This window comes from Marmota marmota, unplaced genomic scaffold (genome assembly GCF_001458135.2).
Source record: "Marmota marmota marmota unplaced genomic scaffold, marMar, whole genome shotgun sequence".
NCBI classification, from domain to species: domain Eukaryota; kingdom Metazoa; phylum Chordata; class Mammalia; order Rodentia; family Sciuridae; genus Marmota; species Marmota marmota.
The window spans coordinates 45,477,625-45,504,502 of NW_026000229.1; the positions used below are offsets into that span (position 1 = coordinate 45,477,625).

Here is a 26,878-nt window from a genome sequence, read left to right on the forward strand (position 1 = left end):
TAGAAATATGGACAAGCTATTGTTTAAAACCCTTGGTAGGTTTCTATTGCTCTTAGAATAAAAATAAAATCCTTATGGATTTCAGTGCCTTCCTACGGGTTTCAGGGTCTTTGCCCAGAACATTTCAGTTTGGACTACTGTACTTACTCTTTTTTAAATATATTTTTAGTTATATATGGACACAATACCTTTATTTTATTTATTTATTTTTTAATGTGGTTTTGAGAGGATAGAACCCAGTGCCTCACACAGGTGCTAGGAAAGTGCTCCACCACTGAGCCACAATCTCAGCCCTCCATTACTTTTAAACAGTGACTTCATATTTAGTTCAGTCAAAGCAGGCACCGTGAGATAAGTCAGTTGTTCTCATAGTACTCAATTCTTCTCTTCAGTCAGTCATCAGTATCTGTCCTACATTTAAAGGTATCTAATATCTAGATGCACCATTAGTCTGCAGATCCACTGAAGCCAGAATCAATGTTCTACTTCTAATTCAGAACTTGACATATATACTTGTATGTGAAGTATATACAGAACTTGTATACACTCATGGTGAATAATACTTGAATGAGTAAATAAATACACTAATTTTCAAAATATGTTATAAATGTTGGTAAAAATTTCTTTTTAAAATTATTCTACCTTATAAAATAATCTAAATCTGTTTAAATATTTATTGATGATTATTTCTTATTGATTTGTTTTTGGCTTTTAGGCAGAACAAGAAATTAAAAAAAAAAAAAAAAAAACGAATGTATGAATCCAATTTCTCTGAAGTTTCTGAATTTATATTGCTGGGACTTTCTAACTACAGACCAGTGCAGCATTTCCTCCTTGCCTTCTCTACAGTGTTTTATCTCATGATTATTCTGGGAAACACCCTTGTTGTGTTTACTGTGACCTTTGACCCTCATTTACGTTCTCCCATGTACTTTCTTTTAGCTAACCTTTCATTTACTGATTTATGTTTTTCCACCTTAGCAGTTCCTAAAATGATTCATGACCTATATTCTGGGGATAAAACCATATCTTTCCAAGGGTGTGTCACCCAGATTTTTGTCCTTCATGTCCTGGGTGGATCTGAGATGGTGCTCCTGGTAACCATGGCCTTGGACAGATATGTGGCCATCTGCAAGCCCCTCTACTACCTGACCATTATGAGCCCACGAATGTGCAGTTTGCTTCTGTCTGGTGCTTGGCTTATTGGTATCATTCACTCAGTAATTCAAGTAGCTTTTGTTGTCCATTTACCTTTCTGTGGTCCTAATGAGATAGATAGCTTTTACTGTGATCTTCCCTGGTTTATCAAACTGGCCTGCATAGATACCTATAGAATGGAATTCTTGGTAACTGCTATCAGTGGATTCATTTCCATAGGCACCTTCTTCTTGCTGATTATCTCCTATATCCTCATCCTGTTTACTGTATGGAAATGCCCTTCAGGTGGTTTGTCCAAGGCCCTCTCCACCCTTTCAGCTCACATCTCTGTGGTGGTTTTGTTTTTTGGACCATGCATCTTTGTTTATATGTGGCCATTTCCCACAGTGCCAGTGGATAAGTTTCTTGCCATTGTGGACTTTCTGATCACCCCCATCCTGAATCCTGCCATTTACACAATGAGGAACAAAGACATGAAGCTGGCAATGAGGAAACTGATTAGTCAGCTCTTTGGTCTGAGGAAAATCTCCAACTAACTTACAAGAGCTCTTGTAGTACCTTATTTAAATAGGGTCTTCTGTAAACATAGGTCTTTAAAGGGATGTGTTTTCTTGAGACATTTTTTTAAAATCCCTTTTCCAGCAACTTGAAAAATATTAGTTTATTTAAAGTTAATAACCAATAATGTGGTTATATATTTAATTTATTTATATAATTATATAATTTATTTAAGATATCTCACCCTTTCTGTGTTGGCCAGCTCTTAATTAATTCAGTGAAAAACTAAAACTTTCATGAATTTCAATCTACTGTGTGTATATGTAGAGTTAATGATATAAGTTAATATTTTCTTCTATCATTGGATTAAAAAATATTCTCATCTAAAAAGGAGAATTGGTTCTTATAACTGTTATTTATTTTTTTTGGTCAAGCAAAGTGGTACATATTCTACATTGATTGGGGTTGATTTCCTTTTTTGCTTTAAAACTTATGCTAATAAATATTCTCAGTTACAATAATATAATTTTTGCAAGAATTTTATTTTGTTTAATAAAGTAAACATTGTTGAATATTTACATGTGCATAATATGTAATAACATTGACTAAGAATAAAGTATTTTAATTTCCACTTTGTGCATATTAATTGTATACCAAGTAATGTTTGATATGTGTATACATTGTGTAATGTTTGATATGTGTTTACATTGTATAATGTTTGAATTATGAAGAAGGTTTTGCTCCATTTTGACATGGCTAATGGATGCTTTCTACCTAAGTGTGGTCATAGACTTGACCCCACGTTTGGCCAAGGTCACTTTTGGGATTCCTGATTGGGCAGAACAAAGGCTATACTCCATAGTTCTTTAGGGACTGTGATTTGGTTACCTACCTGCCAAATAATATATATTCAAAGCAAAACCACTGTTGAGCAGTAACTCCAAAATGTGCATAGTGTTGCAAGGGCCCCTAGAATATTAACCAAAATAGACATCATTATATTCTTATCAAAATATTAAATCATATAGTGTATGTTCCCAGATGAGTGCGAAACAGATGGGGAATATAAGTAAGAAAGACAGTGGAATGTATCTAACTAACTTTCCTATGTACATATAGAAATATACCACAGTGAATCTCCACATCATGTACATCATCAAAACTGGAATCCTAATTAGAATAAGATATACTCCTTTTTATAAATATGTGAACACAAACTTTACTGCCATGTATAACTAAAAAAGAACAAATAAAATGTAAAAAGAATACTAGCTAATTGTCTTTTTAAAAGAGTTTTGATATCACAATTATTTATAGGAAAAAAGTTTATAAAATCTGAAAAAATGTGAGTTCATTGTTAAATGAACTTCTTCTGTTTGGTCTATCTTTCACAATAGTCTATATGTAAGCTATGTATCTCGTGAAGTCTTGTTCTAATTTTATATTAGTATTGAGAATGAATTAATTTACTACTGTTTACTTCTCCCATTTTCTTCAATGACACATATTTTATTAGATGTAATGAAAATTCAATAAATTTTATCATCTGTAGATAAAAAATGAAGAAATCACTAGCATAGTTAACTATCTATATCCATGTATTTTGACAGTACACATGCCACTTTGAAAAACCTTAAGGGAAGAGGAAGGAATCAAAAAGTAATAATATAATATTGTGGTTTAATATGAGATATCCACCCAAAATTCATCAGTGTGACAACGCAAGAAGTTTCAGAGGTAAAATGATTAGATTATGAGATATGTGACCTAATTAGTGAATTAATACAGTAATATGAATGAACTGTGTCCTAAGTGTAGAGAGGTGGGTTGTGGCAGGAGGAATTATGTCACTAGGGGTATCCCATTAGGGTTTATATTTTGCCCTCTGGTGATCAAAGCGTGCTCCCTGCTCTCTGGCTCTCTTTCTGTCTTTCGTGGTTGCCACATTCTGATCTACTTGCCCTTCCATCTTGCTGTTCTGCATTACCTCAGGCCCATAGCTATGAAGTTGGCTGTTCATAGACTGAACCTCTGAAACTATGAGCCAAAATAAACTTTTTCTTCTCTATTGCTGAGAGCCATCTGTGAACTGTGTGTGCACTAAAGTAATGTTGAAGCCATTAGGAAGAAAGTCTGGTGTCAGGGACTCCCAGCAGCAAGCCCACTGGTTTGAGAATGCCTGGTTCATGTGCATCCTACCTAGTTCCATCTCAAGTTAGCATAGCACCAGTGATGGGGTGACCTGCTGGAGCTACACAGCCTCTCAGAGATGGGTATGGCTTTCCAAAATGTCAATCAACCTGTTTACTGCAAGACCCCTGCCACCACAAGAAGCAAGACTCCTCTTGGTGAGCCCTTATCTCTGCCTTTAAAGTATTCCCCCTTAAATAAAGAATCAGGGCCCTTTTCAGTTGTGCTTTACCTATTAGGAGCTGGAAAACCTATCATACGCTCCTTTTTTATATCTAAATTCTGGTTCTCTCTCTATTCTTACCAATTACTTCAGACTTTTTATTTCCTAGGCAGCTCACACCTCCTGAGAAGGAACCTACTTTAGCAGGCTGCTGGTCACCCCACAATATTCTATGTTCACAAAACTCAAGGAAACACTTTTACTTACATATGTCCATTTATTGTAAGGATATGCCAATGGGTACAGATGAATAGCTAGATGGAAAAGATACAAAGGGCAAGGCATGTAGGAAGGGGCATGTAGCTTCCATGCCCTCTTTAGATGTGCCATCCTCTAGGACCCATAGGCATGGTTGATTAAATTATTGCCCCCTTGGGATTAATGCTGCTTTCATCCATTTTCACCTACCTAGAGTTCAGGGTGGGTCAAAATTTTAATAATCTAATCACATAGTAAATTTTCTTTTCCTTTAGCTCCCATCCTGTAGCTGTTCATGAGGCCATCAATTGTTACTTCACTAGGACAGAAGACACTTACATGTTCCAGGAAATTCCAAGGTATTTAAGAGTTTTGTGTCAGGAACCAGAGTCGAATATCAAATATTAGAACAGAAGAGTCTCCTGTACCCCTACGTAGGAAGGTATTAAGAGATTTGTCTCAAGAACAAGGGCCTGAGATGAAACATTACAAAAATATTCTCCTAGCACCCTTAGTGCTCAGGAAATCAGGCATTTTGTGCCAGAGACGGGAGAAATAGACCAAGATGTTATTTCTTGTTATTTCACAGTCTACTCCTTGGTCTCTGACCATAGAGCTCTTAGTAAAAAAGGATCCTATAAGTCAAAAGTACTGGAAATTTACTGGAATCACATTCAACCATCAATATATGGTTCAGGCCATCATCAAAGAGTATAAACATGTCTCCCAGGATGGAGGCCATTCAAACTTGCAGGCTTCTTTCAGTTTTGTCAGGTTTCCTAAGCAGGAGTGGTCTTCACAATTGTATGGCATTGGGTATAATTGAGATGAGAGAGATGTTTTAGTTAGGTTTTCACTGCAGTGACCAAAATACCTGAGAAGAGCAATAAAGGGGAGAAAAACTTTATTTGGGGCTCATGGTTTCAGAGGTTTCAGTCCATTGACTGAATGGAGCCAGCTCCATTGCTCTGGGCTCAAGGTGAGGCAGCACATATGGTGGGTGGGTGCCCAGCAGAGGAAAGTTTATCAGATCATGGTGGGCTCAGGAAGCCCAGACAGTGAGAACAAGCCGGGAAAAGAACTGTAGGGAAATGCACCCTTATAGGGAGGGTTCCTGGTGAGGCACATGCTCTAGCCATGCCTTATAACCAAACCATAACAAGAGATAAAGTCATCTCTTGCTATAAGTATAACACCTTTCAAGGTGTTAGTGTGATATTTGAGTTTCTTCAGTTAATAGCTCATTTATTAATCTTTTAAACCTCACCCACTGTTTGTCTTTCTCCTTATGAATACCCACAAATTTTCCAAGATTACATAGTCAGTTACTGCGCTGTTCTAGATTGTGGGCAGCAATACTAGTCTACAAGCACCTCTCCCTCAGTCCACTCACATTCAGAATATATGTAGGACTAGAATTAGTGAAATACTTCTGCCATTAGGAAATACAGCTGCACTTACAGTTAACCTCAATTTTGCCAAATAGGATATAGATAAAAACCACCCACATCAGTCCTTTAGAAATACTAATATATGATTTTAAAATATAGCTACAGTTTCTTGCTTCTGTGACCCATCCCTGCTTTTAGCACTTGTACTTTAAGCTCTCACCCTGTGTCCATTGCATGAGGTGGAAAAAAAAATAAAAACAACCCAAGTTGGGCAGTGGCTCAGTGGTGGAGTGCTTGTCTCACATGCGTGGGGCAGTGGGTTCGATCCTCAGCACTGCATAAATAAATAAAATAAAGGTATTGTGTCCATCTATAATTTAAACAAAAAGTCTTAAAAAAAACTAACAGGTATTATGGGGAAGAAAGGGAAAAAAGTATAGTCATTAATAGTCATACTACCAGCTTTCCTTGGCAGGAATTGCACAGTCCTACCAGAGTCCTCCACCACTCTCTCTTCCCAGATCCACAGAAAAACAGGGGATTAATTTAGTGGGGATACTTTAATCCTACTCATGTTGAGTTTGAGCACACACTCAAGTGCCAAAGCAAATCGTATCCTCACCCATTTTAGATAATCTATGTTTCAATTGCCCATTCCATTTTGCTATATTCTGTGGAGGATATTTCTTGACCATTGTTTGACATTTTGAGCTACGCAGAGGGTTCCTTGGTCTACCAACTTGGTGCAATATCTTCTGTTACACTTTTTCTATAGCTCTCTGAGCATTGGCAGCTTCCATCAGGTAAGGAAGCTCAGTCCAGAGTCTGTAAAAACCAATCTACAGCCCCCAGGACTAGCAGCATCAGTCTGACTTGTCAACTGTGTTTAGGACCATATCTTGCCATTTCCAACTACAGTCTCTGTTTCTTTTGCTGGTAGACAGAACAATTCTTGTTAGTTTTTGTTCCTCAGGTGTACAAGAGAAATATGTCTATATTAGGCCCATCTCTGCAACGCTGCAGCTCTCCCATACCCACTCCCTTCGTGGAACAGGTGATCACCTCAACTGGGATTATCTGCTTGTCAATTCCAATCATCTTCTGAACCCAGGAGTTTTCTACTAGGCATCAACTTTTATCTCTTTAATGTCCCCCTTGAATTTTCATTTGTCTGTGTCCCATGCAGAATCCCTTTCTTAATTCAGGTTTCCATGGACTTCCTGCCTGCATGTATGGTCAGGCCAGGGGCCACTGTTCATGAGCCAGTGAAAACTGAAATATAAGGTCTTTTACAACTATTCATTTTTTCCACTGCAGCTAGAAAATAACATGCAATTCATTCTACTGGGCTCATTAGTTTTTATATTCTTTTTTTTGTTTTAATCACAGTGGTGTTACTGGCAGGAGTTGAGGTCAGATTCATGTTCCATGGCATTGAATAATAAATCCCTGAGTGTCAAAGTAAGCAAGTGAGCAGGAATTTTATTTAAAAAGAAATTGAAAGGAAAGTCTTGGAACTTCCAGCTCAGTGCCTGGGAAGAGCAAGAGAGCTGTTTAAGTCTTATAACATTTCCTTTTTTAAAGGCACATAAAGAAAAGTTGATAAGATCCTCTTGACATTTTCCACATTGTTACTAGGGAAGTGCCCTTTGTTAATTGGTTCCTGATATATCAATTGTCCCGCACTTGGCTCTGGATGGATTACACAGTCACTTTCTACAAAATGGAAACTTAACATCCTTCTGAGAAATTAAAAATGATTCATAACATGGTGAGACTCGTTAAGATGGCTGTTCTCTTGTTTGCCCTCTTGTTGACGTTTTCTCTCTCTTCCCTACTCTCAACTGCCTATCTTTTTCTATTTCAGTGACATCATTCCAGATAGGATGTTGTCCATTTGTTTTTGAACTGCCAGACACAAACCAAGTAGCCATTTGTTGGTTAGTGGAAAACTACTTACAGAGCACTGTCCATGTGATGATTGAGTACTGCAGTACCTTAAGCAATTTAGGTTATTCCTCAGAGAAACGGGGCTTCCTGCTTGTGAGCATCTATGCCCTCCTTCACATATCTTGATCTGTACAAACCATTTATATATATATATATTATGGAACTACTCTGGGCATGGCCATTCTCATTAGGGTATTTCTTTGACGTCCTCTTAGACATTAGTGGTATTTGTGGCTCCCTGATCATTTTATATGCTTCAGTTAGATGGGCAGCTTCAACTAATGTCTCATAACAATGTAGTAACGGCCCTCAAATTGAAGGTCTCCTGGCCTAAATCCTTGCAGTTTTCTAGGATGTCTCAGAACCTGACTTGGAGAAGCACTTTACTTGCATTTATCCATTTACTATAAAAGATATTCAGATCATTCAGAAAAACAGCCAATTAGAAAAGGTGCACAGGTCAAAGTCCTTGGGAAAGGGTGCAAAACTTTCATATCCTCCTGAGATGTGCCCATCCTTCAGGAACTGTTGCCAGAAACAGACTGGCTGAGGAGACTCAAGCAGCACTTGGCTTTATTTATTCCAAAGGGCCCAGAGAAAAAACAAAACTCCAAATTTTGAGTCCCTATTTCACAATATATTTGGCCTATCTAATGTCATATATTTTCTAGTCCACAGGATAAACGATTGTGCATGAGGGTTTATAATGTGAAACAGAGTGTGATAAGAGGAAGAACTGGTTCCTCTTACCAAGACTTCAATAAAGATAAATGTCTAGCCTTGGGCCTAGAGCCTCTCTAGGTACGTTTACACTTCAAAGGGGAGTAGTCAGGGGAAGTTATCTGCAGTCCAAAAAGTAGGGATCCATGGCCAATCAAGCTTCCTGGAGAAAGACTGAGAGAGGGGAGGGGAACCTACCTCTTCCCCAGGCATTGGTTTCTTACCATAACATTTTTATAACTTCTTTGAACAACTAGGTCTTGTTTGCTATCACAGCACCTCCATGTGTTCACCTATCTTGAAACTCTCAAACACTGTTTTTTGAGATTTTATGGAAACTTTATTATGTAGGTCTAATTGATTCAAACACTGGATGTCTTGTGTCATCTACTGTCAGCCTCTCCCCTCTCTCCCTGAATTTGTGGTGTTGGTCTGAAAGACTCCACCTTCCAACCTTATCTTGATTTTTTCTGATGACTATTTTTCTGGTGATAGTTTCAGCCCCATCCTGAAACTATCTAGACCCCAGCACAACCCCCAGTCATTTCATTAGGCGGGGGGAGGGAAAGACCCTTTTGTCCGTCCAAAGAGCCCAAGGGATTTAATAGCTTTATGTTAGGAGGTGGATCAAATACTGAATGTATTATTGAGCTTGGTCCTTGATTAAATAACAATTCAATGATGAAGAAAAGGGTTTGAGAAAAAGGAAAAAGTTTTATCACTTTGCTAGCAAAGAAGAAAAATGAGGGATTCCTGTTGCAGAGACTATGATTCTGGCCATCATGGGGAAGAGAGGATTTTCAAAGAGGTGTTTCAAAAGCTACATTCCAGTATTCCAGTGTGCATTGTTCTTTTTCTTTCTTTTTTTTAAATTCACTTGGTAATTTAGAAGGCAGCTAATCCTTAGATCTTCTACCTCCATCCCTTAAGTCTGAATTACTTCATTCCTGTTGTGGGCATGTGCTCAAGGTCAGATAACTCCACCTAGGATGGGAAGAAGTATACTTCTGTTGTCTCCCCCCAGGTTAGGGATGGGGAGAGGGAGAAGAGAAAAGATATATGTCTGTTTCAAAATGAGCCTAAGTGGCAGAACAGCAAAGTTTATATTCAAAGCATGAAGTGGACCATAATTACAAATATATATTTTCGATGTCATGCTAGAACATGGATTTAAATGTCCTAAACCTCTGTGTTCTTTCCAATCTCAGGAGAATTCTACTATCTGGTTCTGTCCATTAAATTAATTGTCCCCTCCTCTATTTTTTCCCATGGTAGGAAAAGTATCCCTAGATTGGGTACCTTTTGTCACATACACAGTTTATTTCTGTTGGTCAGGTTAGGTCTGAAGAATTAATATTGCCAAAATGGCCATAGTACTAAAAGAACTACACCAATTCAATGCAATTTCCATTCAAGTTCTAGTGGCATTCATTATAGAAATAGAAAAAGCAGTCATGAAATTCATGAGAAAAAATAAGAGGCCTAGAATAGATAGCAATCCTTAGTGAGAAAAGCGAAGCAGGAGGCATCACAATACAGAACTTAAATTATACTACAGAGCTAGAGTAAGAAAACCAGCACCAAAACAGGCATGAAGACCAATGGAATAGAAAACATAGAGATGAACCCACATAAATACAATTATCTCATACTAGACAAAGATGCCAAAAAAATACATTGGAGAAAAAAATAGCCTCCTCCATAAATGGTTTAGGGAAAACTGGAAATCCATATGCAGTAGAATGAAATTAGACCTTTATCTTTCACCCTTCACAAAATTCAACTCAAGGTGGATAAAAAACCTTGGCATTAGATCAGAAACACTGTACCTACTAGAAGAAAATGTAGGCCTAACATTCCATCATGTCATTTTAGAAACTGACTTCTTCAAAAAGACTCCTAAAGCACAAGAAGTAAAATTTAAAAAAAAATCAATAAATGGGATGGCATCAAACTAAAAATCTTCTTCACAGCAAAGGAAACAATTCAGAGCATGAAGAGAGAGCCTCAGAATGGGACAAAATCTTTGCCACCTGAACCTAAGATGGGACATTAATTTCCAGGTTATACAAAGAACTTAAAAATACCTTAACACCCCAAACAAACAATAATAGGCAAAGGAACTAAACAGACACTTCTCAAAAGTAGAAATACCAATAGTCAACAAATATACAAAAAAATTCAACATTTCTAGCAATTAGAGGAATGCAAATTAAAACTACACCGAGATTTTATCTCACTCCAGTCAGAGTAGCAATTATCAAGAATACAGATAACAATAAATGTTGGTGAGGATGTGGGGAAGAGGGCATACTCATAATTGTTGGTGGGACTGTAAATTGGTGCAACCACTCTGGAAAGCATTATGGAGATTCCTCAAAAAACTAGGAATGGGACCACCATTTGACCCAATTTTCCTACTCCTCAATATATATCTAAAGCTGTTGAAATCAGCATACGACAGTAATGAAGCCACATGAAAAGTTAATAGCAGTACATTTCACAATAGCTAAGCTATGAATCCAATGTAGGTGTCCCTCAACTGATGAATGGACAAAGAAACTGTGTTATATATACACAATGGAGTATTCCTCAGCCATAAAAGAATGACTTTATGACATTTGCAAGTAAATGGGTGGATCTGGAGACTATCATGCTAAGTGAAATAAGCCAATTCCCCCAAACCAAAGGTCAAATGTTTTCTCTTATATGTGAAAGCTAACCCATAATAATGGAGGTGGGGAGGAGTGAAAGAATAGAAGTTCAGTGGATTAGACAAAAGGGAATGAAGAGAAGGGAGGGAGTAAGAAAAGGAAAGACAGTGGAATGAATCTGGCATAACTTAGTCCTGTGTACACATATAAATATATAACAGTGAACTGCACCTTCAAATATATCCACAAGAATAGGGTCCTAATTAGAAAGAGATATATTCCATGTCTGTGTAGATATATCACAATGGAATCTACTGTCATGTATAACTAAAAAGAACCAATAAAAATAGGAAAAAGAAGAAAAGAGGTACAGTGGGACTAAAGTTAGGAAATGTACATATGTAGATTCAGCTAGGCTGAGAAACAGGTTACATTCTCTGTTTCCCAGGCACCCACCAAGGTCAGAGGGTTGCCCCTCAGCCTCCATACTCAGTATAAGAAAGCTCAGGAGCTAAAACAATTTGGAGATTTTAACTTTAGAGGGGTTCTGTTTCAATAGGAGACTCAAAGAAGGTCCAGATGTTTGAAGTGTAAAAAGCATTTCTGGCTACAGAAGAAAATAAGGCCTTGGGATTCTGGGGGGAGGAAATGAGGGTAGTGATGGTAGTTTATGGTAGATAAAGGAAATTAAATGAAATAAATGCATGGCAAATAGGAGAATTTGTTGTGTGCATGAAGTCTTTCAGGTAACCGGCTTCAGAAGAAAAGATGATTGCTTGCAACAAAGTTTTTCTGGAAGAGGTTTCAGACCATTTCATCTCTGGACCTTCTTGCAGTGTCTCACACATCAAATTTTTGGGGAACACCTCATATCTGGACTATAAAATTCTGATAGAATGAGTGATCAGGAAAAAGGGGGTACTATTTTGGGGGCCTTAGATGTATCTAAACAGATGGAGTCAGAGATATCAATAAAGTGTCTTGAGGTCTAACTATCACCATCTATTAGACCTGGACAGTATCTTACTATGTAATTCATAAATTGAAATGCAAAATATCATATGCTGTCATCAAGTAGAAATGGAACATGATCAAGCTTATCAAGTCTGGGGCGTAAAGGGATTGCATGAGTTTCTGGTGCCACAATTACAACATCCTTTTCTGCCAGATTGTTTCCCTTGTTACATAGCTATGACTATGTGGGAAACTCCTTATAAACAGTGGACTGAAAATAAAAATTCTGCTTCATGTTTACATGAAATATTGACAGTAACTAGAAATGAAGGTCTGTGGTCTTATAGCCTCTGTCAAAAAATGCATTATGCTTAAGCATTTTTAATATGGTTGTGGTCATATAAAACAATAATTAGGAGAAATGATAAACATGGGAAGAAATTGTGATAGTATATTTGGTTATTCCCTTTGGCTTGTGAAAAGCATGAGTCTATATTGATTCATAAATAATGATAACAGTTTGTTTAGATGACTAGAACATAGAATGAAGACACTAGAAATATTGATGACAAACAAAGGAAAGAATCCTAGAATTAGATACTTTCAGAATGGGCACAGATTATCAAAATATAGGTGTCCATTTTTTTAAAGGTGTCCCAGTATTTGATCAATGGGTCCTCATATAAAGTGACCAGACTTTGAAATCCTGTATGCAATGATTCATATGCGTTATCTGGCTATCAGTACTTTAGAACCCATCCACTAATATGGCACAGTATTCTGTGGAGATCCTAATGGTATGTTAGAATATGGGTGATGTTAGAATATTTACACCAAGGAGGAAGTAGAAAAGGAGCATTTATTGTAGATATGAGTATGCTTCCTATGACAATACTCAGCTTACACGACCATCTGTGGGTTTAAATAGTTTCATATTCACCATCATGATATTTGTGCACACTTTATTTGACAGCCACACAAATGAAGCAATGGGTCCATGACCAATGAATTTACTAGTTTGACCATATAACATGATCACCCATAAACAACCGGTCTATAAGAATGTTGAATGGCATTGCCGCAGTCTGGCTGGGCACAAATGCCGCAGTCTGGCTGGGCACACAATCACGAGCCACCACACAGCTTGTAGATTCAAACAGCAACTCTTTATTCCCGAACTCACACCAGCCGTCTACAATCACGTTCTGGGGAAATCCACGTTCTCTGCCCAAATCCACCTCCACTGGGCTTCTATCTCCAAAATATACTGTCTGAATCCCGTGAGAACTCAAGGGGAACTCAGGCAGCAGGATACGCCCTATTCCCAGCAGGAATAATCTTAAACCTTAAACCTGGAACCTAAACCGGGAACGCCCTAATCCCCCTTGGTCCTTGAGCAAGGTCACCTACATTCAATGTCACTGCAACATGGGGTACGCTGGCAAGGAAATTGTCATACCTACTTGGCTAATGGCTCCCAGCATGGCATACTGATGAGGCTGTATGGCTCTCATGGGAGAAAAAAATCATTATTTCTAAGATTTGGGAATGAAGATGAGAAAGTGGGAGAAGCTCCTCTTATTGTTATACTTACTACTCACTCACAAATCTTTTACTTCCCTTCCGCTAACATTGGGTTCTGTTGGATTGGAAGACTCTCTTCCTGAGAAAGTTATACTTCAATCAGAGTTGAAAACAATATTTTCATTAATTTGAAAATAAAAACTGGCTATGGTAATTTGTGCTTTGTCTAGGGAACATTCATATCTATAAGTCCTCTAGATTAGTATTTGTATAGATGATTCTAACAAAAAAAAAAGAAATTAATTAGATCTGCCTATTAGATTAAAGTGTATATACTAGGCTTGAATTGCACAGTAAAAAATGATGAAAATGTCTGAGTTGAGGGCATTTACCACTTGGAATTTGTCATGCTGTGTTATGCTACAGAATAGTCAAATCTGTGTTTTAAATTTTTATACCCATTTCATGAAATCTTAAAAATAGTGTTTAAATCTCAAGTTTACCTTCTAACGACTTGCAAAGAAGTATAAACAGAATAAGCATTCTGGGTAGGAAAAAATGGTAACTTAGAACATACAGTGTTGAAAACACAGTGGTTGAAAGAGTATCCCTTGAAGGTTAATTAAGGCTATTTCTAAGATAGAGACAACCAAATGATGGACTGCCAGTTCTTTGTGACCGTAGGTGAACAGGCATGTGCTTGTGAGGTATTCACTTTCTTCACAATATATAATGAAAGAAAAAACTTCATTGAAAATTATACCATTTACAATAATTAGTATTTTATTTGTTAGCTTAATAGAGACATTTTTGGTACTTTATTCTTGGCATAAGTTATGCTTTAACATATTTGGTGAAAAACAAATTTTCTACTGTGCTGTTGATTGGCAAATAATAAATAAACACTCTTGGAAGTATGATTCACCTCTCAGCTCTTCAAGTAAAGCAAATAAAGCTGTGTTATCTTCAAGAAATTTGATTCCTATATTTGGGTCTTGTTTTCTCATTAACAACTTGTGCATAATACTAAAGCTCTGAAGGATGATACCTGCATTATTTTTATTCTGTCATTTGTTGTAAACAGCTCCAAATAAAATAAATAAAAATTGCTCATATGGCATCCTTTCATTTTATCATTTTTTATTGATATCAACAAATCCGTTTCAATCCATTTATCATTCTGGAAAAAAGAACAGAAATATTATTTATAACCTGTAATTGTTTGTAAATTCTTTGAAATGTCAAAAGAGCTTATTGCTATACACATTGAGAAATAAATTTTATAAGCATAAGAATGAAAATATTGGTATATATTTGATTTATTAATGTATTTTGTTTGCTAAGTGCCATTTCAGGGTACTATGTACTATAGTTTTAAGAATAACTAGATAAGCCATGTCCCTGCTTCAGGTAGATTACATTTTGGGATGTTTACAAAACTGATTAATAATTGAAAGCAAAAATATTATTATTTGAGGTTAATAACTATAACAAATATCATTATTACTGATTGAATTATTTTTAATTGAATTAATTAAAACCAAATGAGTCATAACCTCCGCCATTTTCCCTAAGTGTTTTACCACTTTTATTTTATTCTCTCTCAATTTCCCCACTTCATATTTGGATAAGAATCTCTGTTAAGGAAAAAATAATAATTTTTTTTGCCTTTTGTAAAAAGATAAGTGAAATTTGGAGAGGAATAATCAGTGATTCATGAGCACATTTTCTCTAGTGGGGTTAAAAATAATTCAAAAAACTTTCATGGAGATGCAGTCCATCAGATTGGATCTAAGGTGGTGTTGACTGTATTGCATGAGTTTCTTTAATGTAGTAGAAAGCATAGGAAGACTAATCAAGTAATTCCCCCACAAAGAAGGATTAATAGTGTTTGAGTTTTAGAAACAAAAATTCACATTGCTTTCCTGGGAAATTTGATATGTCCTTATTTATAAAATCCTTTTTCTTATTCCTGAGGACAGTAAAACCTGTAGACATGATTGAACATGTCGTAATTTTCAACCTATTTTATAAGATTAATATATTGTCAATTTGAAGCACTCATTTGCTTCGGGGCATTAAATATTAGCCTTGGAATTAATGCAATAGCTTTTGAATCTCTTCATAGCATCTTTAATTTCTTTATTTCTCAATGAGTAAATGGCAGGATTTAAAAGAGGTGTTATAGCAGTGTAAAACACAGCAAGAAATTTGTCCAACCATGTAGCGCTGACTGGCCACACATAGATGAAGATGCAGGGCCCAAAGAAGAGCACCACCACTGTGATGTGGGCAGTGCATGTAGAAAGAGCCTTGGATGCACCAGACTTAGAGCTTCGGTGAACAGTGACAAGAATATGTGTGTAGGATATCAGCAATAGAATAAAGGAGGTTACAGCCACAAACCCACAGTCAATGTTCATTAAACTGTCCAGATTATCTGAATCAATGCAGGCCAGCTTGATTACCAGTGGCATATCACAGAAGAAGCTGTCTATTTCTCTGGGGCCACAGAAAGGCAGCTGCACAATTACACCCAGGTGACTCATGCCATGCACAAAGCCAACAATCCAGGCGATGGCTACTAACCCAATGCACCTTTGCAGACTCATAATGGTGGTATAGTGGAGGGGTTTGCAGATGGCTACATAGCGGTCATAGGCCATGGCCACCAGTATTACCATCTCAGTCCCTCCAGCAAAATGGACAAAGAGAACCTGGCACATGCAACCTCCAAAGGAAATGCTCTGGTTCTCCCTGAGAAATCCTATGATCATCTTAGGAGTGGTGATTGAGGAAAGCCACATGTCAACAAAGGATATGTTGGCTAACAAGAAGTACATGGGGGAATGGAGATGGGTATCCTTGATGATTAGTAGCATGATAAAAATATTTCCAAATACAATCATCAGGTAAATCATAAATAATATCATGAAGAGCAAGACCTGAATATCCCATGAGTGGCAAAGTCCCAGAAGCAAAAATTCTGACTCTGTGGACTGATTTCCTCCATCCATTTTATTCAACGTGTCTTCCGAAATATCCTTGAGAGAAACACAGATTATCAGTTATGGGGATAAAAAAGGAACTTGACTTTTAGAATTTGATGTTCACATTGACATTTAGCATCTACATCTGAAATTAAAAGTATAATTGGAAGAAAAATCAGAGTTCAATATATCTAGTATTATATTCAAATGGAAAGATAGCCATGATGGGCTTTTTAAGAGAATAACATGGGATTGTTAGGTGAACAATTCATTATTAGTATTCTTTCAACAGGTTGTGAGGAAAGTAGGACATCAAGAGGAAAAGCTAACACGTTTGAGATGTTGCCTGGAAATAGCTCCAGTTTTCTGGTAAAAAGGATCAGTCCAGTAAAAGTGATCTGGGCAGGTAAACAACAGTGATCTTTATACTAAATAGCAAAAATGTAGATGATATCCTTGGAAAAATGATGGCAAAGTAATATTGCAATTTGGTAAAAAGATTTGCTATAACATTACGGTTTCTCTGTAGCTGTCCTATATCATAAAAATAACTATAATTTTTTCACTCTAAAATGTATGTTAGATCAGTATTTTAGAGATAAACTATAGGAAAGATCATATAATACATAACTGATATGATGCCAGGCATAGTGGCACACACCTGTAATTCCTGTTGCTTGGGAGGCTGAGGCAGGAGGATCAGGAGTTCAACGCCAGCCTCAGGAAAAGTGAGGTGCTAAGCAACTCAGTGAGACCACTTCTCTAAATAAAATAAAAAATAGGGCGGGATGTGGCTCTGTTGTTGAATGCCCTTGAGTTCAATTCCTGGTACCAATAAATAAATAAATAGACAAATAAATAAATAAATAACTGATATGAAGATTTGGATACAAACTCAAATACTACCTTACTATTAATTTTAAAAATATATAATTAAGTGGATATTATTTAATCAGCTATATGAATACAAAAAATCTATGGAGAATCATGTAAGACTGAAATTAAAGTAGAGGCCACTGAGACAAAAATTCAGAATTCATGGTTCCAAATTGAAGCTTAGTTTTACTCAAGATTATTAGCATAAAGTATTTTTCTTCAGTTTATGAATGAATGTTGGGAAATCAACCAGCCTTGACATAGTATCATCTCAGTCAAAGTCATAAAATTTGTCTATTTTATTATCTATATATCTACCTATCATCTACTTAATCTAATTTTTCTAAGAATATATTATAGAGATATGTAGGAAGTTATTATATTTGACTATTAATGCTTAGTAGATAAGAAGTTAAAACTTCAGTGATGAGAAATTAAATCTTAATATAACAATGATATTGCTTATGTTCGTCCATAAATAAACTGAGGTATCTGAAACTGGAGATTAGAAAGACTACTGCCCATTCTCCTCACCTCTTTATTAATTCTCTTCCTTGACATTGCTCCATTTTTTTTATCAGCTTTCATCTCCTTTTATACTCTGAACTTTCCAAGGTGATACAAAGGAGAACAGGTGAGGAATGGAAACCACTACAGCTTCCCAAACAGTTCCCTTATCTTACTCTGAGATCTCAGAAGTACAGATTAAGGACAGAAAGAAAGAATCATTCCTAAAGCAATTTGACAAAGCATACATTTTCTGTTGAAAGAGAGATGAATATGATAATAGCCTCAAAGTACAAGTAAACATATAATCTGTAATGAGAATTACCTGACTTAAGGATAATACCCTGATAGCATACCAGATGATATGTGTGTGCCCCTGAGAAACTTGAAATATCTTTTTTTTTGAAATTGAATTTTCTATCATGGCAAAACTTTCCAGGAAAAAAAATTAGTAGCTATTTCTCTACTTGTTGGAATAAATGACATAGAAGAGTGTTAATAACAAAAGCAGAATTTTGGTGGCAATCACTACAAAATGAACACATAGTTTCACAGGGAACATTTACAGCAGTAAGAAATCCAGCTGATTTTCATTAGTTTTATAAACTACTAACATTTAAGAATTATTATACTATAACTATATTATCTAATATTAATAGGTAAGTTAAACAATCATTATTTAAGAAAGTTTAACAGTCATCTATTTTTTGATTTGTAAGATCTGGTCTGAGATATCACTCTTGTGAACTGTGACTTTGATACTAATCTCTTACTTTTTTTTATTTTCTCATTTAAAAAAAGATTATTTAATCTAATAGGCATGATGTGAAAATGAACAACAAAAAAATAAAATCACATATATTTTCTGGTACTGTGAAATTTAATAACTATAAGTTATTCCCTATCTTTAAGAGTACAGTTTTCAAGGCTTTTTGGAAAAAAAACAACAACTTTAATGTACAGCCAATTACTTTCTCTCATTGAAACATATGCAATTGCCTTTCTTTATGAGTGGGGTCAGGGAGGAACATTTCGCCAAGTCCTGCAGAGAGAACATCTCAGGGAGAGGAACAGAACACTCAGGTCAGAGGTGAAGTCACATGACCTGTAGGGAAACGACAAATGGCCTGAGTGAAGTGTGTGGGAGGCCAGTGGGAAGGTTGGCAGTGGCCAGCTGAAAGGCCCATGGGTATAAAGGATTTTGAATTGACTCTGAAGGCTTGGTGATGCTGTTGAATAATCCCAGCACAAATGTGCCACAACAAGATTGTACCCTGTTTGTCCTGTCAGAGTACTGGTGAGCATACCTCTGTTAGAGCATTTATTACAATTGCCTTTAAAAAATGTTAACTATTTCCAGTTTCACTAAATTAACACACACACGCTTAGCAAAACTATGGGATGGACAGGCGCATAGCCCATATCAGACATATCCTTTCTGCTATGCCCTTTTCATTTTTTAATTTTGCTCTGGCCCAGGAGGAGTTATTAATAATTTAAGAGGATCTATAGGGGACAGTAGAACATTGTGTAAGAGTGGATTTAGGTTTCTTATCTTTAACTCAGAATTTTCACAAACAGGGTTAATGATAATTCTTAAACTGTTAAAATTATAAAGTTAAGGAAAAACTCTTTTTGGAGGTAGAGAGTATAGCAGCATAATGGCTTCTAGGTTTGTAAGTCAGGCACAGAAAGATAAATGCTATATGATCTCACTTAAATGTGGAATCTAAAATGTTAAATGCATAGAAATAAAGAGTAGAATGGTGGTTACCAAAGGCAGGAGGTGATATTGGCCAAAGGATATAGCTTCAGTTGGTCAAGAGGAATTGGGTATATTGGTCTATGCCACAGCTTATTATGATATTATAAAAATATAAATAAAATGCATTATATATTTTATTGTGGTGGCTGGGTACTGGGAATTCATCCCAGGACACTTAAATCACTGAGCCACATCCCCAGGCTTTTTAAATTTTGTTTTGAGACAGGATCTCACTAAATTGCTTAGTGACTCACTAAGTTGCTTAGTACTTTGCTAAGTTGCTGAGGCTGGCCTCTAACTTGTGGATCTTCTTGCCTCAGCTTCCTGAATTGCTGAGAGTATTGCAGGTGTGCACTACCACATCCTGTGGTGTGTTTTATGTTTTAAACCTGCTAAAATACAAATTTCAAAAGTTGTAATATGAATAATGAGAAGATGGATATGTCAATTACCTTGATTTAGCCATTCCATGTTGTGCACATATATCAAGACAACAGATTGTACCACATAAATGTACAGAATTATTTGTTGATTAAAATAAATAGAATATAGCCACAAATTTTGGTTCTCCTTCTAGATATGCTATTTTTCTATGAAAAATATTTTCTATCATAACCCTAAAACTCTTTGAGAATATCAATATTTACATAAGGACATTCTTACCCTTAAAGAAATTAATAGATTGTGTAAGATATGTACTGGGTGAGGTGCACTGAGAAATGTTACGTTCCTTCTAGTGCCTTGTTCTGTTTTCCTTCTTCCTCAGGTTAGAAGTTTTAATACTATTTCAATATGAACATCATTATGCATTGGATTTTACTTCTAAATCTTTGAACATCACAGAGAACATTAAATGACTTACTCAACATGGGTGTTGTGTAAGGTCACATTTTCTTTCAGTGTGCTCTTCCGCAACACACTGGAGTTGACACCCATTGTTGTGTGGAGACAGTATCTGTGGAAGTGATTTCCCTCAGCCTGACATATTTAAAACACAAAAGAGGTCCCTTGAGTGAAATTTTCCTGTTCTGTGTTTCAGGCAGAAAAAGAATCATGGATTTTTTTTTAAACACCCCTTGAGTACATCTTTATTAGGAATAACATCAACCTTTTCATACATTGGAAAACATAACAAGGAGACAAGAAAAACATCACAGAGATCAGCTTTGGAACCAGCCTACATGTCCATCAACAGATGAATGGTTAAAGAAAATGTAGCATATATACACACAATGGAGTTTCATTCAGCCATTAAAAAAAATCAAATTATGTCATTCACAGGAAAATGGTTGGAGTTTGAGAACATTATATTAAGCTAAATAAGCCAAACTCAGGTTCGGGGTCATATGTTTTTTCTCACATTTGGAAGCTAGAGAGGAAAAAGCAAAAGAAACATGTTGGTAGATCTCATGAAAATCACAGGGAGATCAGTTCAGGAAAGATACCAGGAGGTGGAAGGAGGGGAGAGACTGAGAAGTGCTGGGAAGTGATATTGGCCAAATTACATTGTTATATTTGTGCATATATGAACATATGACAATGAATTCCACTATTATGTACCTATAATACTTAATAAAAAATGTAGAAAAAAATCATCTGTGAGTTAAAACTTAGTAAAATTTAAACATTATGCCTATAAATAATAAAGAGGTAACATCTGAAAACTTGATCTTTAACTTGATATAATTAGATTCAACTAAAGTTTTAATTTCAGTTAAAAGACAAATCATACACCTATGTGATATATGACTACATTGTTTAAATAGGTAGATAATCTTGGTTGGTTGACTGTTGTTTTAATATTATCTGTGATTAGTTGACATCCTGACAGTTATGCACTGGATATCAAATTATCAAGATTATTTCTAGAATTTTTTTTCAAAAAATAGGAAATTTTCCAGGCATGATGGCACATGCCTGTAATCCCAGGGGCTTGGGAGGCTGAGGCAATAGGATTGCAATTTTGAGGCCAGCCTCAACAATTTAATTAGGCCCTCACCAATTTAGTGAGACCATGCCATAAAATTAAAAAAAAAATTTAAAAAGTAAATAATAAATAAATAAATAAATAAATAAATTGAAATTGAAATACATCTGAGATCTTTTAAACAAAGCCTTTATTTTTGTGCAATTAAGCATATAATAACTTGCGTATTTTCACAGTGCTGTTTTATACATCTTGAAATATATGCAGCCTGAAGAGGTCAACATAGCCAACCTGATGAATGTGCTTCAGCCCCCAAAGTTCTTCCTTCCTGGTAACGTCTCTTTCCCCTTCATCCATACCATCTGCACCGTGTTCTTCTCTGATTATTCTTGAGAAGGTGTAAACTGACATTTGTAAACAGGTTTCCAGAGTCTGGGTTGACTATAATCTCCTCTTGGGTGGTACTCACCATTATATTCCCATTTGCTCAGCTATTTTTACTGTTGCTACCAGTATTGTGGCACTTCCACCACCCTCTTGATTGTTCTTCGCCAAGATAAACAGTTTCCATAGCGTCCTGGGGCGTGGAACCCTCCATGTTGTGTTCCATCTCAGGCAGAGCTCCAGAGATTTTTGTATTTAAAGACTCTCTTCCTGATCAAATCCTCTGTAACACTGTATATGAGTTGTGGTAGAAGATATTAATTATAGCTCTCTCAACTTCATCAATGTAATCTACATTCCCTTTCTTCTTTAGATTAATTAATTCTAAAGCATTTCTATTTGTTTCTTATGCAATATGATCATAAGTTCATTTGGGGGAGTCAATAATATTATTTTGTTTTAATATTTTAAAAAATTGAGATTACCACATAATCTTTTTGGGTGGTGGGGTGGGGAATGTACTGGGGATTGAGCTTAGGGGGACTTGACCACTGAATCATGTCCCCAGCCCTATTTTGTATTTTTATTTAGAGAGAGTGTTTCAGTGATTTGCTTAGCACCTTGCGCTTGTGAGGCTGACTTTGAACTTGGGATCCTCCTGCCTCAGTCTCCTGAGCCATTGGGTTTACGGGCCTGTGCCAACATGCCTGGTTAAATCACCACATAATCTTATATGTGGAATTTACAAAAATTTAACTTAAAAGAGTAATAATAATATATATGTGTGTATATATGTGCTATACATACACAAACAGACAAGCACATACATCTTACAAAATGTATAATACTCCATTGTATACATTTAATTTCTCAAGAAAATGTTCAAGTATAACACCTGATAGATTTATGCCCTCTGAGCAACTTGAAAAATTTGACCTCTTTCACTAAACTTAATTTCTTATCAATTCAAATGTTCTAGGATGATTTTTCGGTAGCTAGTTCTAGATCTATTATGTTGGAATAAGTGAGAGAAAATAGTTAACAGAAAAAAGTTCTTCAGCTGTGTTTGAGAAATTTGCTAAAAGATGAATATATGCTTTCATAGGGAACAATTTACCAGTTAGAAATTATATTTTTTTCTTATCAGCTTTTGTTTTTAGTAGTTTTATAATATTTAATATTATATTAATATTTATTTCATAGGAATATTAGCAGACTAGCCATAGACTTTTAATTTGTCATATCCGGTCTTAAATCTCTCTCTTTTTGGTCATCTTGATCTAAACCTACTTTATATTTCCATTTCTTCATCTGTGCAAAGAAGTCACTCAATCTAAAATGTATTGTAAAGATGTCAGAATTATACAGAAGGCAATTACATTTTATGACTTTTTCATAAATGTTGAATAAACATTAATTATTTTCTCTTTCTGTTCATTCAGTTTAATCTTGCAGCAGTACAGTTTCCAAATTTTTTGGCAAAAATTTTATTTCACAGAAAAGGACTTTCTGTAAAAAAAAATACAGGATAAACTTTCAGAAACATCCTTATTATATTCTCTTTAAATTATCACATACATACTCAGCAAAGCTACCTGGTATATACATCAAAGGACATGTCCTACATACTGTTGCCTTCTGGAAATATCATATCTTCTTCAGCTTTCACCCTGCCATTTCTAGGAGCCAATGATATTTAAAGAGGAACTAAAAGAGGCAACAGGATAAAAGGTGCTATTAAAGGACCTAAGGTATTCTTAACTGGAACACAGAATGAATTCTAAAATATGTGTGTGGGGGATAATTTTATGTCTTGAAATAATTACATTGCATAGTAAGTGAAAGGAGACAAACTGAGTTGCTTCTTTATGGGGTTTGAAATACAGCAATTTTTTTTAAAATCTTCTTCTAGGTACAATATTCTTCTGTAAATGTTTAGATTAATAGTCCTAAAACCTTGCTAGATTCTTAACATTTATGTTTTACAAAGAGAAACTTAAATTTAGAAAATTCAATAGATCGCCTGAGATATTCTACACTGGGTGAGGTACAAATGGAGAAAATCCATATTTCTCCCACTAGTTCATGATGCCCTCCTTTGCTCTTAGGTTATGAGTTATGTTGAGTCATGTACCAACTGAGCTTTAAATCACCTCACACGTGATAGGTCATCCTTTTTGCTTTTCTGAATGTATTAAAAGTTCTCTTACATCAACACTTTTTATGATGTAGAAAATATTATTTAATGGGAGGACCACTTGGAGGAGGATAACTGGGTACTGCTCAGATGGAGTGGCCATCTAAGAACTGTGATATCCCCACACAAGAGACTTGAGAGCATCTCTGAAGCATAATGTGTTAGATATTCACTTCTTAGTCTCTCTGAAAGTCATCTTCTTCCTGTGGTGTGTTTGTTCAAGGACAATTAACTAGGGGAAGCTAGGGAGGGAGAAAGGGGAGAAGAGAGAGAGAAAAAAATATATCCTTCTCAAAATAAGCCTCAGAGCAACAAGGGCTATATTCAAAATGTGAAGTGGACCCCTGTTACAATGATATTTTGGCAGTAATTAGAAGAAATGGTCTGTAGTCTTATAGCCCCAGTCATGAAATACATTATGCTTGTGGCAACGGTGCACTTTCACTTTTGAATATAGCCTTTGGTGCTTATTTTAAAAGAATATGTTTTTATTTTCCTATTATTCCTCTCCCCTTTCCTAACCTGGGGGCAGGAAACCAGATTGCTTGGAGTTATCTGTTCTTTGCAGGAAGAAGATGTCACCAGAAAAACTACAAAGTGACTATCTCCCAAATTAACAAGTGAATTTCAACACACCATCCAGGAAACACCTGGGACCCACTCTCAGGGCATACCTAGAATGGAGCCTTTGCATATTGTCTTTAAAAGCCCTCTGTTCTCCCTGATGGGAAGAACCACAACCTCTGGGACTGGAGTCCTCTGTGTTTTTCTGCTGCTAGCAAAGCAATAAACCTCTTTTCCCCCTTTTTCTCAAAACCATGTCCTCAGTATTAAATTGGCATGGGGACAAGAACCAAACTTTTGGTAACATGCTCAAGCATTTTTTTTAATATGGTTGTGGCCATATAAGATAATGATGAGGAGAAATGATGCACATGGGAAGAAATTGTGACAGTACGTTTGTTTATTCCCTGTGACTTGTAAAAAGCATGGGTCTATATTGATTCATGAATAATTGATAAAAGTTTCTTAGATGATCTGGACTTAGAATTAAGAGACTAGAAATATTGATGACAAAGAAAGTTAGGGATAAATTCTGGTAATAGATCTTTCATAATGGGCACAGATTATCAAAATATAGATGCCCATTTGAATGTCCTAGAGGACATTCATTGCAGAAGAAGATATTTTAGGTAGAAAAAGCACAGGTTTTTTGCATGTTAGCCTCTTTTTAACAAAGTTGTCCAGGTGCTTGCTCAGTGAGTCCACATGTAAAATGACAATATTTTGAGGTCCTGCATATGAGGGAGATATAGAAGGGCTTAGGTGGCCAGCGAAAGATGGTATGTGAGGGGGTGGAGCAGGGCCAGAACAAAGGAGCATGGAAGAGGGTCTTCTGATGAGATCAACTTCCTCATTAACTAAGGCAGACCACCCAAGTGAAGGACAAAATCAGACAGACACATCTATACTCATGCTCCTAAGAAGGGGACCCAATAGAAAAACTAAAAATAGATGCATGGACCAAGGGGCCAGCAGTCAATAATGGTGAGGAACGCGTAGACAGGGAGGACAAAAGGAAAGGAGGAAATTCCAGATACCATAAAAGACAACAGGCCCATACTCCCCACCTGGATTCCCAGCTCTGGGTCCCCTTCTCTTCAGAAAGGTCTATCTTTCTACCTCTGTTGCTTTTGCAATAAACATACTTCTTGCTTGCTATCTCTGTGTCCTCTTCTTTAATTTTTTGCTGAAAAGAGAAAATGAGCCCAGCAACCCTAGAGAGTAAAACATAACACCTTGTATATATTTTCTGGCTATCAGCAATTTAGTACCCAGCTGCTAATATGGCACAGTATTCTGTGGAGATCCTAATGGTAGGTTGATGGTGTTAGAATATTTATACCATGGAGGAAGTAGGATTTTGTCTCATTCGAATGAATACCTACTATAGATATGCATATTTTTCCTATGGTAATATCTCAGCTGGTACCACCATCTGTGGTTTTAAGTAGTTTCTTATTAACAGTCATGGAACTTCTGCAAACTTTATTTGACAGCCACTCAAATGAAGCAATGGGTCCATGACCAATGAATTTACTAATTTGACCACATACATGATCACCCATAAACAAGTGGACTATCAGAATGTTGAATGTCATAGTGATGAGCCCTGTATGGCTCTCATGGGAGAAAAAAATCTTTATTTTTAAGATTTGAAAATGAAGGTGAGAAAGTGGGAGAAGCTACTCTCATTATTATACTTATTATCCACTCACAACATTTTTCCTCTCTTTCCTCTAACTTCATGCTGTGTCGGATTGGGGGTCTCTCATCCCAAGAAAGGTATACTTTCACCAGAGTTGAAAACAATATTTTCAATAATTTGAAAATGAAAACTAGCTATGGTTATTTGTGCTTTATCTAAGGAACATTCATATCTTCAAGACCCCTAGATTAGTATTTGTATAGATGATTCTAACAGAAAACAGAAAGAATTAATTAGACGGGTCTGCCAGATTAAAGTGTATATACTTGGATTACATTTTATGTTAAAATTTAAATTTTATGCTAAAAAGTATAAAAATGTCCGAGGTGAGGGCATTTACTAATATGAATTTGTCATGCCAGGTTATGTTACAGATTGTGAAATCAGTGTTTTTAATTTTTATACCCATTTCATGAAATCCTTAAAATAGTGCTTAAATCTCAAGTTTACCTTCTAACGACTGTACAGAGTAAGCATTCTAGGTAGGAAAAAAAATTAACTTA

At 36.0% G+C, this 26,878-nt stretch overlaps 2 protein-coding genes across 2 annotated transcripts; one reads left to right on the plus strand and one right to left on the minus strand.

The window, feature by feature from the left end:
* The first annotated feature begins 752 nt into the window (after positions 1-752).
* LOC107137686 (olfactory receptor 4F6-like) lies at positions 753-1,694 on the plus strand. Its single transcript, XM_015480147.1, has one exon. It carries the CDS (start codon positions 753-755, stop codon positions 1,692-1,694), a length of 942 nt encoding a protein of 313 aa, XP_015335633.1.
* A 13,844-nt stretch (positions 1,695-15,538) lies between these two features.
* LOC107137687 (olfactory receptor 4F4-like) lies at positions 15,539-16,480 on the minus strand. The gene has a single exon (XM_015480148.1). It carries the CDS (start codon positions 16,475-16,477, stop codon positions 15,539-15,541), a length of 939 nt encoding a protein of 312 aa, XP_015335634.1. The 5' UTR covers positions 16,478-16,480.
* Between the last annotated feature and the right edge of the window lie 10,398 nt (positions 16,481-26,878).

Excerpts from the sequence above, each read along its gene's own strand:
- LOC107137686 (XM_015480147.1), top strand. The coding sequence starts at position 753 with ATGTATGAATCCAATTTCTCTGAAGTTTCTGAATTTATATTGCTGGGA.
- LOC107137687 (XM_015480148.1), bottom strand. The coding sequence starts at position 16,477 with ATGGATGGAGGAAATCAGTCCACAGAGTCAGAATTTTTGCTTCTGGGA.